At 38.0% G+C, this 16,682-nt stretch overlaps 1 protein-coding gene across 1 annotated transcript; it reads right to left on the reverse strand.

Annotated features, from left to right (window-relative positions):
* Positions 1-887: 887 nt before the first annotated feature.
* Positions 888-15,984, reverse strand: LOC104156418 (transcriptional repressor protein YY1; the record flags this gene model as incomplete). The annotated part of the gene is made up of 4 exons (XM_009703138.1): positions 888-2,156; positions 3,293-3,451; positions 5,927-5,987; positions 15,789-15,984. Coding segments are annotated over 4 exons (599 nt in total), but the record flags the coding sequence as incomplete, so codon positions are not given.
* Between the last annotated feature and the right edge of the window lie 698 nt (positions 15,985-16,682).

Raw genomic sequence — 16,682 nt, forward strand, 5'->3', positions numbered from 1 at the left:
AACAGACACTAGTTTAACTGTATACAGAATTTAATTTAACTATACAAGTTTCAGTATATTGTCCTGTTCAAGAACTGCTTATATTAAAAAAAAAAAAAATACTGCCAAAATTCCAATGCATACTTTACAATTAAATGCCCCATCTTTCCTTCTACCTCTAATGACTTCAGACTAGAGCTGCAGTGTTCAGATTTAAATTCGTATGGATGAAAATGCCCTTGGTCTTAAGCGCAGTTTCATTATTACCCATGTTTTTTCCACTACCACCAAAACTGGATTCAAAAGTAAGTTCTATGGTATTAGCAATAAAAAATTTGATGAACCTTGTAAGAACAGAATTCAGAAAAAGATTAACAACAGTTTTTACTATATTAAAATACGTCACATCCCTCTAAAAAATAATACTTATGCATTTCTGTGCATATTCTTATGTTTATTAATCCATCACATTTTACTATAGTATCTGCAAATTTCTTACTCTGAACACTTGAACAAACGAGTAGTAACCACTTTTAGTTATACTATGAAAACTCCATTAAGTTCTCTGAGAACTCTTGAGTTCCTATTTTGAAGTAAAAGGTGTCCAATGAGGTTCCAAGAACTTGCATCATTATCGTAATTCAAACAAATTAGCCAAAAAAACAGGACCATTTTCTTTTTTTCTGGTACGACCACTCAAACCCTACTGTGCACCCACTTTCTATTGTTATGCGTTTAAACCTCCAAGATTCCTTACCCTGACTAAGCAAAGGTGGCCATTTAGTTATTTACTGTACTGTTTTACCTAGTTGCTGTCCAGGCACACCGAAAACTCCCCACTACACTGCCAAGTCTCCAAATCCACCATTCCAGTTAATGGAAGTTGGGTCACTTAAAACCAGAATTACAGTCAGCAATTCTGTTTAGGTATACTACCTGACATGGCAATAGGCAATGTCATCACAAATCATTGTAATTGAATGCAAAGTAAAGGAAACTTGCGTTTATTTAGCTTCCAATTTCTGGAAGGTCAAGAGGAACTAGGACTGCTCTGGACAACAAAATAAAATAGACTGTGCTTACAGATCATTTTCTGCCATATTCTTTCTTTAGGACCACTGTTTTATTGTTGCCCTTTCTATTACATGGGATGTACATATTATCAGGTGTTAATAAAAGGTCAGTGCCTGTACAATACATTCTACAACTGAGCACCACTTTCCGTAACTGAACAGGCAAAGAAATTACACTGAACATCAGCATCTGGCAGTATTTCTCCAAAAAAAGTGACTAAAATGGGTTTAAATTGATTAACACTATTAAATCACATCTAATATTTGATACTACATGATTTCATTACAGCTATACGATACAATTATACAAAATGTGTTAACATCAAAGAATACAACCAAAATTAAGATAGCAAACAAAACCTATATAACTTTTTTCTTTACAGGAAAATACTTTTGAAGTATGCATGTAACTGCCCATTCTTTTAAAGAAAATCTACCGCAAGCAAGTTATCAACCTCCAGAAAAATCACACATAGCATTACTACGCATATCCCCAAAAAGTGTACAATATGCACACTTGGAAAATACAAAATTAAAAAAATTGTAAGCAACAGGTGAGCTTCATATTTATAAGAATGTGAAAAGAAGTCCAATTTTAGCACTGTTGTATAAAGAATTGTCTTTTTTTGATGCAGGTTCATGAACTGACCCCTCCGGTTGGGGCCACATTTTACAAAACACCGTGTTCTTGAAACGGGATTACAGAGCAAGGCAGGGCATCTTAGCAACGTCACCTTAAAGTTTTTTTTGTGGTTTTTTTTTCGCTTTTTATTTACTACTTATCAAAACACGTCCTTTAGGTTTGTAGGGTTCTTTTTTTAAAATTCTTTCCTAGAAACAATATACAAAGGGGAGGCATATTTATTTCCAATTCATACTCCTGTAAGATGCTTTGAGTTCAATAATTTTCTCCTCCAACTTTCACTGGTTGTTTTTGGCCTTAGCGTGTGTTAAGATGTGAGATTTCAGGTTAGTTGATTGCGCAAACTTCTTATTGCAGCCGTCAAATGGGCAAACATAGGGCCTGTCGCCAGTATGAATTCGCACATGTGTGCGTAAATTGAAGTCCAGTGAAAAACGCTTTCCACATCCTTCAAACGTACACTGTTGAAAGGAAAAGACGTTCTCCGTTAGCTAACAAAACAGTACTCATTTCAATCATTGATTAGAATGATACTCTTCTTTAAATCACTAGACTGCACAAACATGAAGCTAGATACTGAAGATTATTATAGGTGAAGCTGTGGGTATCACTTATAAACTGTGTTAAAAAAAAAATAAAGTGAATGCTTCAGGTTGTTTTACCACAGTAGTGAATCTATTTTCAAAGAGGGAAATAACTTCCAGCTAGCAAGCAAATGCTTTCACTGAAACACCTCTGCATCTGAAACAGCATTTTGCTATACTGGACTAGAAAACAGAAACAACATTTCACATCAGAATCTCCCCCTTTCAGTGATAATTTGCAAAGATTTGCTCATTTTACCAGCTTTACTTTCAAGATGGGCTTGGAATACAAAGGGCAGCATGTTTAGCAGTAAATACTTATATTTACCACACAGCAGATCCAGCATACACATCTAAATGAATGCCTGAGGACTGCAAATTAAGTTTCTGAAATAATTTATTTTTAAAAAAATTAACAAAAAAAATAACATATCTTAAACGTGTACTGGAGAACACAGATATGCTCAAGACTAAGAATACCTGTAAAGATTTATAAGGAGTATCATATGAAGTAGGCAGGGGACCTTTGGTGGCAGAAGCTCACATGACTTGATATGAATGGAAACGGACTCAGTGACTATCATGATTTTGCTAAAAAACTGATTAACATCCACTACCAAAAATTAGTATCATGAGTCAACCAGGCAAACAGTCCTGAGTCTCAGCTGTCCACAAGTGCTAAGTGAAAAAGACGAGGAGAGAGAGACATTTTCCTCATTTAGTAGTAACTGCAGACTTCATTTTTGAAGTGGGTAACTTTACATGGTATTTTGGAAGGTATCTCCCATGTACATACAATTCGCTAATTTCTAACAAAAGCCCAGGGAAATAGTTAAACAACAGCCTAATTAGCTTAAAGGGGTTTCCAATTTTTAAAGTGATCATTCAGTGCCTCATCTGATTTTAGAAAGAACATAGTATCCCCAAAGTCATATGGAAGCTAGGTTACAGTTACAGTCTACACATGTTCACCTAATAAATTGGGGTAGTTAATGTCCAAAGGTTAACAATACCTGAAAGGGTTTCTCTCCAGTATGAACTAGCTGATGTCGCTTTAGTTTTGAGCTCTCCACAAAGGCCTTGCCACATTCTGCACATACGTGTACTCGAGGGCCATGAGTGTGCAGGTGCTTCCTCATGGCGGAGTTGTCCCTGAACATCTTTGTGCAGCCCTTAAAAAGAACAGTGAAACTCAATTAGTAGATAAGCTAGTTCTGATAAAGAAGGTTTTATCTGCTACAGTACAAGCATTTGAAATGCTTTTATATCCTGAATACTTTCTTAAAAGTTGGCCCTGAAAAGGAGACCACTTACATTTCTTTAAAAAAAGCAATACCAAGAAAACTAATCATTTGAAAAAGCTGACAAAAAGAAAAAACCCCAAACCCGCAATCCCAAACAAAAAACCCCCAAACCCCCTCCTCACTGAGTATCATGAACCATGTGCAGTCAAACGAATAATAGGACAGTCTCATGGAGAAGATGCAGCTCTGACAGAAGCAAATGAATAAACCAAACAAAAGCATTTAGTTTCAGGGAAAAAAAAAAACAACCGAAAACAGACAGAATGATAGTTCATGGATACCTATGGTATATTCTTCAATGTGCTATATCTTCAATACTACAGTACTACAATATACAATCTAGTCTCTAATATACCACAAATTATTCTCCAATACCAATTTGTACGTGCACCACTTCACCTCCCAACATTCTGTTCTCTTCCTTCTCATTCCTGAGAAAAAAATGGAGCAAGAGGGTTTCCAGCACCTAACAGCTTACAGAAACTACCTTGTCCAAACCAGCAGCAGCAGATTGATCACTATCATCTTGAGATACAAAAAGATTGCCACTGATTCTACAGTTCAAACCTACAAAAGTGACACTGGGCAACTGAGCAAGATAGGAGAATCTCCAAGTTACTGCCAACTCAACCTAAAAGCAAAAGATACTCACATTAACTCAGGTACAGCATCAGAAGTCTCAATCTGGGGTCCATGCTGCATCTACACAGGAATACTACTTTTGATTCCAGAGTACAATTAAGGCAGCAGCGACCTGGGGCTCTCTTTACCTAATCTTTCTATACCTTTTTTCCCACCTTTTAGTGACAATAGACATCTATCATATGTTTTATACGCGTCTTCTCAAGGTTCAAACTCTCTCATAAAATCCTATTAACAACTGCAAATTCCATGTGTACTCCAAGTGATGCTGTTTAAACTTACATAAAACTAGTCTACCAACATCACTGTGTTATCAGGCATAAAATTCAACAACAGAACTTAAAGGAACATTAAATTGCTAATCTTAAATTCTGCAGGGTTCCTCTTTGGAAATTTTTTTTTTTCAAAACTAATAACCTCATTTTAAATATGCCTTATTTCTTAAAAAAGGGGGAAATGCCACTTTCAGGAAGAGTTCTCTTTTCAGGCACTAGAATTTCTTTGGCTAGTTTAAGAAGTGTTATGCCACCATCCATTGCATGTACAAGAACTGGATGGGGCAAAACAGCATCGAAATAAACAATCAACTTTTTTTGCATTTATTTCAAAGTCCCCGCCTGCCTCTGACAGGAGCACTTACATCTTCTACACTATTTTTCTTTTTTAAGTTGAAGTCATTAATGCACAAAGCCTAGAAACCCTAGAAGACAGAAAATGGAAGGACAGAAAATTCTTTTTTTTTTCCCTGTTCAGATGAAGTTGAGGCTATGAAAAAGTAAATCAAAGAAATGAAGGCAGCCTTCCTCAGTATTGTAAGAAGTAACCGTTCCTGTATCTCCACATACTATACAACAATAAAAACATGACACTTGTAGAATGTGAAGAATTAGAAATCAATATAAGCAGAGAGGAATCCAGCAAATTCCTTAGACTATGCCTGTCAGAAAGAAACCTTCTATTCATGCTCTCTAACGTGTACTATTAGCTATCTGCTCTGATTATTTGCTTAGGCTCACACTTATCTAGACCAGAAGTCAGCAAGATTGTATTTGCCTTTTTTCATTACAGACTAAGTCAGCTAACAGAAGCTCTACAAAAGCTGGATAATGCAGTAAAGGTAGATGCTACCAATCTAGGTGACTGGCAACATTTATTCAAGACAGAGGCTTCCCCGCTACCAGTGGGTCAGAATCATATCTCCAAGATGCCTCTCTCTCTCTTTCAAGATGATGCACCTTCCAGCTCTGTGGAATGTAATTCAAAGTCTTCCAATAATGCTGACTTTGGCATCTGCACCATAAATTGCTGATTCCTGATCTAGACTCCAAATCCGTCATAGTTTCCAAGCAGAGGATATATAGATCTTAAGAACGTACTTTGAACAGCTTTCAGAACATTCTTTCAAGTATGTATTCTTGGGTGGCAGGAAATCACAACAGTAAAACCAGCATGTTAGGGACTGTGCATCATGGTTACCAGAAGATTAGGGATGCACTAACCTTAAGACAAGGAACGGGAATAATATATTATTCAGTGAAAGGTTTTTAAGGAAGCCTCTAAAGAATAGTAACTAAAATACAGTTAACTGAGTGTAGTCTATTAACAGTAAGATATTTCAGTTATTCATTCTCAAGAGAAAACATCAATACAAAATTCTGGTCTACAATTACTACCTACTTGGAAGCTGAGCACTTCACTTACTTTGTGAGGACAAGCTATCGTTCGTGGAGCATCATCTTCTTTAATTTTTCTTGGTTTCATTCTTAAAGAAAAAAAAATAGCAGAAAAACATTAGTAGGCAGCTCTTCTCCCGAAACTGCCTACATAATGCGCACATTTATTCAATAGTATTACGTGCATCAGTAGTACTCAGTTTAATATTTTCAAAACCTTCATAATAATATTAACAGTATAACTTGGCATTTAGAAAGTTCAGCTTTTCCAAAAGAACTTCTCAAATACAGAATAAGACATTTAATACTACCTTCCTAGTTCTTTGAATATGTAGAAACAGAGACTTTTTTCCTGACTTATACTAATTGTAATTAGGAGGTTTTGTTTGAAAAGTCTGGTTTTGTTGTGCCAGTACCCATGTGGCCTATTTATCTTCACTTTCTCTCCCTCCCTGCACCGGGATATGAAGGACAGAGTAGATTCAATCATTCTTCAGTATTTTCACCACACAAGACTTCAGAAGAAAACTCCACAGGGGCAGGGAAGGCAGGCAAGTTGCAGAATCTACACAGACAATGTAGACATCCATTGTAACCACAGAAACAGAAATTATTCTTACTTTAAGCTACAGTACACATGGATTCCACTCTTGACAACTGATAAGCAATCATCTATTTACTCCTGGTTGCTGATAGGGATCTTCACCACTACTTTATGAGTGCCATTAGTCTCCACTGACTACATAAAGAGCCCAGCAAACTATTGCTTGCATGTGTTACGTGGTACAAATATAAGACTCCACGTAGAAAACAATGTTAGAACACTCCTGCCGTAACAACCTGTCCAAATGTCAGAGACAAGTCAGCTGTGTGGACAATATTCCGGGCAAGTGCACTGCGCTTTTACCTCTATTTCTCAAACCTGTACTGCAGTCTTCAAAGAAAAAAAAAGAAAAAAAGAGAAAAAAAAAAATCAAAAAAAAATGGCTTGTCTCCACCTTATGGTGGAGGTAGGTAGGTGTAAATAAATGCACCTCATACAGCTGGAAATTCACTTGGATAAGTAATGATATTTTTGTGCATTCCAAAACCTTGCTGTAGAAGGGGAGCTAATCTGTTTATGTGAGTTCCTGAATGACCTTTCCTGGTATTACAGTAAAATATAGTTCTGTATGACAAGGTAGCTACATAACATATCTTTAAGTTAAATGAAAGGTTTTCTGGTGTACTCTCTCTACTCTCAATTAAACAGAGAAGAGTGGCTTGGATTTAACAAAAGAATTAGAATTATTAGAATCACCATTCTTAATGTTAAGAAGGAGAGGAGTCTGTGGCTATCCAAGACAGTTTTAATCCCCATGAGTTCAGTTCCTGGAAACAGAATATGGAAGAAAAGGGTTGAGGGTAAGTGCACACATGTTTTTTTTTTTACATGCATTTTTAGTAATTGATCTGAGACTGGCTAAACCAACTTCTAAATGTTCAAAACAATTCCCAAGAGCTGTAGGAAAAATAAGCTACAATCCCTCCATTGTGACCACATAAGCACTTGTTTCTTTGCAGGAGGGGTCCAGCCTTCTTTGGTACTGTCACATTCCTATGCATATGGCTGAAATCTACTGTTTCACCTGCCTCCTTCATGTGGACAGGTGAAAGAGAACAGCAATGAAAGGCCTCGTGAGGCTGAATTAAGGCAAGAGCAGTGAAAAACCTCCCTGGGAAGTCCTGAAGACTGGTTCCAGGAAAATTTCCTTACAACTGCCCATGGAGTCATACGTGATGGAGAAGTCTCCTATGGCTCTTTGGGCTATCATTTGTCCCTCAAACAATCTAACTCATCTCAGTACTGCAGATGTAGCACAGTTCAAGTGATCAAATAGAGACTAAAGCACTTGACAGTTAGCCACTTCGCAGACATAACATTAAAACCCAAAGATTTAGAGGCTGTGTTTGTTCTTTTCTCTAAGTAGACGCTTAGAAAACTCCTCCTGGCTCAGCATCTCCACATTGAATATATACAGTGCTAACTGAAGAACACTGCAGTCTCCTGCATAGTTAAAAATACAGATGCGACAAAAATATGGAAGCTGGAGAGTATCATCTCCAACAATCCCCTCATTTACAGATATTAACAGCTTGCAGAAGACAGATGTGAGGTATTTGTGCTGACAAAGCTCCTCTTGCACCATTGTCAGCAGCATACCTAAACATTTCATCAATTTAAGGGCAGAAACATCCTGAACACAGCAAACTGTATCTGTTCCTGTAGACTAGCCTCTTTATTATCTTAATCTTCCTGATAACTTTTCTTTTTCCAAGATTACAGACCAATTTAGATGATCTTATTGATTAGATTAAATTTATATAATCCAATTAGAATATAGAATGATTGTGCTGCATTTAGTTTATGCAGCTTGAGTAAAGTATTAAATACCTAAATCCAAACAAGTGATTGGGATTAACTGACCGACTACACTCTCCGGTGAGGTTCTAGACTGGTATTACTACAGGTACCGAGCCTATAGGAAAACACACACACAAAAGTTTTCAACTATCCTTTGCATGGGATTCTCATATCTCTATGATTTTTACAAAAGGAAGAGGCACAGAAATGAGCACCTGTTATGTCAAAATGGATACAGAAAAGAATGCTTTGACAAGACAGGACATGAGAGAACACAGTGCCATGGTTTAATGCCATTGGAAAACAAACACCCCTAGGGGACAAAGCTGGTATCAAAACCACCTCCTTTACTTCTAACTCTAAAACTTGTTAAATGTTGGCTGAGTCATTCCTCCAGCCCCAAAAAACAAAGCAAAAAAACTCCTAAGCCCAAGATCTGTGTTCGTGATGTCATGAGAATGAGTAAAATCACTATTGTTCTGAAGTCTTAATTGACCTCCTGTAAGGGAGAGATTAGACAGAAAAGGAATGATTAAGAAGAGATGTGGTAAATAGCTTTAGTGGGCAGCACCTACATTTTTTACATTTGGCATAAGATCCCACTGATCATGGTGTTAAATCCTATTTGTAACTTTCGTGTCTTGCCTTTGGTATTAAGTCAATCTTTGAGAAAGAAATGCTGCAACAGTATCATCTGTAACAGGCTGCTGAAGTAGAGTGAGAGGGGAAAATATCCCGGCCAGTGTCGGCAGGATGCTTCTAGATGAGTGAGTGTTGTCAGGAAGCTTGAGGAACCAATTGCAGCTGAACTGGATGGTCAGACATGGGACAGGCTGGAGGTCCAACATACACCTTACATTTTTCAGTTCAGTGTCTGAGCAGGCATGTAACATTATGAGCATCCATTCTGGAATAAGCAGACTTTTTAATTTTCAAACTGTTTCTAAAGTGAGGCGCACCAGCCAAGCAGTATCCTTGAACATAAAAACATTTAGTCCTTATTGACTACAAAATTACAAGAAGGTTTAGCTAATAATGGGACAGATTTTCAATCTCTTCATTTCTCCTGGAGGTACGGGAAAAGGGCAATTTAAGCTTAAAACACGGAACAAGACTGTGTATAAGCATAGGGTTCCACAGGCAACCAAGCTACTCAACAAAACAGAAGCAGACACTTCAACAGGAAGAGGTAGCAAAGAGTGTCCAGGTTCTATCTCGGTGCCACAGGCAGCAAGAAGCTGCCGAGCCCTTTGTACACTTGGATTAAAGGCATGAGGGCAGATACACCACAGGCGCAGCTACAACAGATCATTTTGTCAAAAACGTCATCTTGCTCACAAGGCTGTGGAATCCATGTGGACAATCACTCAAAGAAGAATTTAAAGACTTATGTATTCAAATGTATTAGAAAAAAGATTTTGGTCTTACTTTAAAATTAACTTTCTGCAAAAGGAGACCAGACTAGAATCTGGGCTGTTGATCTTAATTACACTGTTGCAGGTAGCTCTTGCTGGTGGTTAGATTTTTGTCTCCCACCCAGTAGAGCATCTCTACCAGCTCCGTCCAAGTTTTCTTAGCCTGAAACATTAATCAAAAACAGAACTCTAACACATACTACTATTTAAAACAACTACAGACACACACATTAATACCTGGGTGGAACTTCTGAAATGGCTGCCTTTGCAGAAAGTCAATTTACATGACAAGACCAGAATTTTCATTTCTGCAATGAGTTTGTATGGGCCATGCCTAGTAGTAGCAACTGCAGACTACCTAACTGCGAAAAACTAGCAAGTATACTTTTTGGATCCTCACACTGGGACACTGCAATTAAAGGCTAAGTTTGTTAACTTGAATAGAGGGGGAGTGGAGAGAGGGAATAGGGGACAGCAGAGGGAGCAGGAAAGTGTAGAACCCAACAGCCTCACTGAATGAGCTCCATAAAAGCACACTCTCTTACTCATGCATAAAGAAGATCCAGTGAAGTCACAGGTATTAAACCACTCACTTCCTCAAAATAAAGAAAGTCTGTCACCGAAATATCAGAAAGTAATGGCTAACTACCTCCTTTCATCTACCCAGTTGAACTGAAAGAACTGTACCTTGACAGAACCAATCCCTACCCCCAAAATTTTGTCAATCTCTCCAACCTATTATCTTGTAGATAGATCCAATTTTAAAAGTTAGCCACAGAAACAGTGTTAAAGCTAAAGGAAATCCGTAAGTCAAAAAACAAATAACAGTATAGGATTTCCCCTTTGTTCCATCATCTCCCTTTTTTCCCCTCTGTTAAACTTCTGTGTTCTCAAATCCTTTCTTCTTCCTCTGTACATAAATCTAACCTAAACAGCACTACTCTCTCTCAGGCAACTCCTTTGACACATCCTAGAGGTCTCTGATGACCAGCAGCGATATTCATCTGTGCTGATGACCACGTCCCTAAGAATAGTTAGAAGAGAGGGAAATTACTCTCTATCAGCAGTGTCACTGCCACTTCTGATCAGTTCCCTCACTCCGCCATCCCTCTTGTATTGCCCTGCTGAGGCAGAAATAGCTTGAGTATCATGGTCCTATGCTGCTGCAAGACTTCATTTGTGCTGAAGAGCTCCTGAAACTGGCTAGACTGGCTTTTGGATAAATAGACAAAAGGGGAGTGGCACAAGGTGTCCCAGGAACCTATCGACAACCAAAGGGCCCACAGCCACTGTCTTACCATGCTTAAGTCACAGTTAGGTAAGAAAATGTCATAAAGAAAAAGTTTTTTCACTCACAGATTCTGGCAAAAATAATTACTAATTTGGCTCCAGTTATGAAGAACATCATACGCATAAACAGAGAGTGTGACCTTTGCAGTGTGCTACAGAGCAAGAGATTTCCCCTCACCCTAGAAGAACATTTTGGGTAAAGTAATTGTCAGTTTACTGCTCTTTAAGCTTCTCTGTAACAAGAACAAAACCAATACAAAAGCATACACCTTACAAAGAGGCCCAAGTCATAAATCTAGGTGACCAGAATGCTTTGTCACTTTTAAGAAGGGTGTCTGATTTCAAACTCTAATGCAGTTTCCTCTCCTTTGTTTTCCATCCGTTTTGGAAAGTGGATAGAAAGGAAGGGCAGTCCTCACAATAGCTCTCCTTCAGAGAAGGTACTAAGAACAGCAGAAGATAAACCCATGGAAAGTAAAGTTTTTACCATTAGGACCCATTACGGTGCAAATTTCCCAGCTATTGCATATTCCTCTCTTATTTCTTAGTTTTACTGATGCCTGTATTCTGCTGTCGTTAGTCAGTTCAGTCATGTATCTGTCTGGAGGGCAAGAGTGAGGGAGAGGGCAATCAGGGATATCCTTTTTAGTGGTTTGCCTTGAAGAAATTTGCCATATGCACCAACTAGAAATATGTCTGCTACTTCCCCAAGCTTTTATTACCAAGTAGTTCTTCACAGTTAACTACAGAATTACTTGTAATCAATTTAGACTATGATGAAACATTTTATTTCACTTGAAGGGATTTCCAGTGTCCCAGTCAAAGGTATCAAACGGGAACATGGTAACTTCTTAGGTTTTCTTTCTTTCTGAGTAGGTAATTCACAACTAACGTTTCATATTCTGATATGAATGCCTAAGAGAAATCCACATTTTTTTCTTTTTTTAATTGAATTTTTAAAGCATACTAGCGAAAATACACAAGTCCTACACTAAAATGAAATAATTTGTAAAAGGCAGCAAATGACCCAACCAGGTACAATTTATGGTCATTTGTCAATGCGTTACTGAACACGTCTTCATGTTCTGAGACAGCTTGTTTATTCACAGTGTTTTCAATAGTTTTAGAATGTATAAAAACCTTCCCAGGAAAAACTGTTAAGAGTTCCAGTTAAAGGATCTGGATTCCTGCTACATGACTCAGTGACAAATGCAGTTTAAAAAAAAAAAAGAAGAAAAAAAAAAAAAGAAAAAAGTGGTGAAAGACAACTGTATCGCAAGAGATGCTGTAACTGCTCGCTCTGCCAGTGCCACCTAGCTGCTGAGCAGCAGTGCTGTCCATCGCAGATGCTGAATTACTACAGTTTAAAAAAAAAAAAAAAAAAAGCTGCTGAGGTAGAGAGTACTTCAAGCACCAAGTCCACCTCACCTTACCTCTCACTAACCAGATCGTGATCAGATCTCCAGAACCTTGCCCGAAATCTGTTACCGCCAGATTTCAAGCTTTGCCCATTTAAACTTTACCTCAGAACTTTGTTCCTAAGAATCGATTCAAATGTCCCCTTAACATAAGCTGCATGGTTATCAACAGTGGATTTAGCCTCGTTTTGAGTAGCTGATTTCTACAAATGTATAGCGAGATTCTTTCAACTACTTTAACGAAAACAGGAAAGTAACCGAAAATAACTTCCTCTCAACTGCACAAAATATACTTAGCATAAAATTTTACTAGCCAGTTCATGCTTCCTTATATGTGGACTGTGCACAATTCTTTATCCAAGTCATCAAAATGCAAATTTGTTATTTAAAACCTTACTCACAGCATGTGAAGCTACTTAAGAAGTTTAAAAGTAACAGTTTCAACTTCACGTGCTGCTCAAAGTTTTCAGAAAACAGCTGCTGAGAATTTCAAAATTCTGAATGGCAAAGCAACCAGGAATGCTTGAAACTTTCAGAGAACTTTACACTAAATAAACACATTCTTTTAGCATGAACAACTGTATTCCTAGGACATCCAAACCCAATTCCAGTACATGTAAACGCAGTTTTTTCTTCCAGTTGCCATGCAAGGTTCCTAGTGATGGTGCACACAGCCATGTAGATCAACAAGACAACTGATCAGTATAAAACCAGGTGTGTAGATATCAGTGCTTGAACTCATGTTATTAGCTGAAAGGAGTCCCCTCATGCCAGGGACATGCTTCACTGCAAGAGGACGAAGATCTTAATAAGAATATTCAAATTCTAGTACACCTATATTTTTCAGCCTCAGCCATACACAATCATTTAAGATCTTGCACACAACTAACACAGTTTTCTTCATTTTCTTTTTTTTTTTTTTTTTTAAGGCAAGAATAGAAGTTTGACAGTCATCAACTCTGGCCAAGAAATCAGAAAACTGTTCTTAAAACAGAAGATGCTTGAATTTTTCATGTATCTACAATTAAACTATCAGAACAATTCTTCATAGGTTTTGAGCAACTTGAGGATATTGCTAAAGGTGATGTCCACCCAAGTTGCTTACTCTACCACCGTATATTTGTCTTATGACTGAAGTGGATCACCTTTTATCTGCTGTACAGAAATATATTAAGAGAAAACAGGCTGTACACATAGAACTCAATCTTTCCATAACCTCCTACAAATTCTAGCTCTAGAACTTCCTAGATCATTCTACCATGAATAAAAAAAGCAGCAATTTTAAATTACTGCCAGCTGCCACTATTTTCTCAACAGAAAACTAACTAAAATCCACATTTGCAGCACATTTTACAATTTTAAGAAATATGCAGACAGATCTGATAGAAGCAATCTGGTTATTTCAGGAAGCCTAAATCCTGGCAACCATTTCAAGTATTCAAACTAACGTGGAGAAAAATACTCAGTATTTGCATGGAGAATATCCTATGAGAAACTATTTAAACTTGCTAACAAAAGAGAGCTAGTCAGTACATAAATGTTTAATAGAACCAAAGGTTTCAGCATGTTTTAAACTGAGAGTACCATTCTAAGCACATGATGAGCAGAAATGTGTAAGTAACATTTTAGAACTACGACGCTATGTGCACTCAAGATTATCACTTAAACATTTGTTTTCAGAAAAAATTGTATTAACCTTTCAGCAGGTCTCAGAAGTAAACGCAATCATTTTGATCAAAAATAGTAAAACAAGTAACAGTAGTATCAATAGCTAGAACCACCCACCACTTTAGAACCCTCGTTTTAGTTGTTCACAGTGTGTTTTTATGCATTTCCAGATATACAGTCTGAAACAGGGAGCAAGTCCATCAAAATCATCTTACTAGGAGCCTTCAAAATCTACAGTGCAATGGCTTTACTGAAAATAATTGTGGGACAAGGCTTTGCTGGCAATCCTACCGTACAAACACACTGAAGAGTAACAGAAAAAGCTTGTAAAAAGCAGCAAGATCAAAAAGGTGAACCAAAAGTAGACGTGCACACTGGATACCAAGATCCACTTAACCAAGCCAGACCAGAACTTGTCTCAACAGTCCCTGCCATCTAGCAACTAGCTGAAAAACCCAGTGGTGGTAAAAAGGAAAAAAAAAAAAAACAAAAAAAAACCAACCAACCAAACAAACAAACAAAAAACCAAAACACCACAATAAACCCCCAAAACACACAAAACCCAAAAGCATACTTCTTCCTCTACTAGCTGACCCAGGAAGTAAGAGTAACAACATCTGATCATCCACCTGCTCTGAGTGTCAGAATCACGCACCAGAACTCTGAAGAATAGCCAGCTGCTAACAAAATGAAACCAAGTATAGTTTCAATACATACATATTGCTTTCAACATGGGAAAAACTGGTAACAGCAGCTGCAGGAAGCTAACAGCTGTGCTCAAATATTTGGAGACTCCAGCATTAACTCGGCCCATGCACTGAGTGGAGGAGTATGCCTTTGGTAATGACAAGCACAGGCACACAAAGAAGGGGACCAAGTAAACGCTGCAAAGGCAGCCCGGATGTCACAGCTTCCAGGTGCCACAGCAGACTTCTCTGGTGACCTCACGGTTGCCCTCTGGTGGTCACCGGCTGCCCTGAGCGCTCGGTACCAGAGCCAGGGGTTCTGCGGAGGGAGGAGGGAAGAGACACATGACACTTGCAGTACTTCCCCCCTCGAATGGAGCTTCCCTCTATTTGAAAGTAAAAGTCACCTTGTAACTCAGGTCAATGTATTGACATGTAAACGAGCGACAATTCTGATTCACTAGAGGAAAATACAAGCAGTATAGTTACCAATTGTGAAACTGCAATTATCAGTGGCACTTGAAAGTGCAAGACGCACGATGGCATTAAAAAGAAGTTTAAGACCTAGAGCTTAAGAAGCAGCAGGTCAAAAGGAACAGTAAGTGGCTTTACAAACTAAATATTGTAGCCTAAGCTTTCTTGTAATGAACAACCTGAAATCAGCATTTCACTTACTGGATTCTTTGATGCTGAAGAATCTAAGGCTACTCACATGAAAGATACATTCTGTCATGTCAAAGACGTAATATATCAATATATTTAGGTCCTGTCTTACCGAACAGAAACTGAAGACCAGAAGTCACTGAAGAAGTCACTGCTGAACATAAACCCCAGTTATTTTAACACAGTTATCAGCTACTCTATTCTGAATTAAGTCCCTTGTTTTAGAAGATGATTCAATTGAACAATAAGCCACACTAAATCTACCACTTCTTTTGCCTAACTATTTCATAATTAAACCAGTGAAAAGAAAACTGTTTTAGTTTAAAAATCCTTTCTTCCTACTTACCTAGCAAATTCAGCCAGTTGCTTGGGGTCTGAGAGGTCAATGCCAGGTATTCCACCAGGAGGAAGTTTCTTCCCTGTCATGTACTCTGAGTAATCTGGAGGAGAATTCTCTCCAATGATCTGCTCTTCCACCACTGTTTCATGGTCAATATCTTTTTTATCGTCTGAAATACACAAAATACTGAATTCAATACATACTAAAGATCAAAACAGCATGTAAGTTATTAGGCTGTATCTCAATACAAATTCACAATTGCTGCACACTTAGAATACACCACACTTCCAGATTTCCACACTAATTGTAAAAAGCAAAGAGACACCTATACAATGACAGCACAAAGAACACAGAAAGAACACAGTGGGTGAGGGAAGGAAAAAAAAAAGGCAGAAGTTGCACATCTACTTAAACACAAACAAATAAGGAAATAAGTAGAACAATTCTATGAACGTTGGCTGCATTTGAAAGATAATGCACTTTTCCTGAAACAACACGTAAGTATTTAATTCCCTTAACCTCTTCAACACTAACCTTCACCATACCAACTTTGGATCTCAACAGCAGTTGGTAAGAAAGCAAGCCCATCAGAGGAGTGGCTGATACTTACCCCAAGATGTTAGGACTACTGATCTTTACTTCTGAGTCCTCAGACTCGCCTGACCTTCAACAGAAGTGCCACGAAGGGACAGGAAATTTAAAAACTGCTAATGGGCTTCAGCACCTGCCCATAAAATTTAAGTTTTTTAACATCTTGCAGACAGGTCTGAAAGAAAGCAAAAACCTAAATAGCATGTCTCCCTCCCAAGGGGGCTTCTTCCTTCCATGGCAGAGGCCAGCATAAGCTCTTTCCCACTCTACTATGTAAACATCAGATAGAGATCATCCACAGCTTTGATC

Source organism: Cariama cristata, unplaced genomic scaffold (assembly GCF_000690535.1).
Source record: "Cariama cristata isolate BGI_N322 unplaced genomic scaffold, ASM69053v1 Scaffold31816, whole genome shotgun sequence".
Lineage (NCBI taxonomy): Eukaryota > Metazoa > Chordata > Aves > Cariamiformes > Cariamidae > Cariama > Cariama cristata.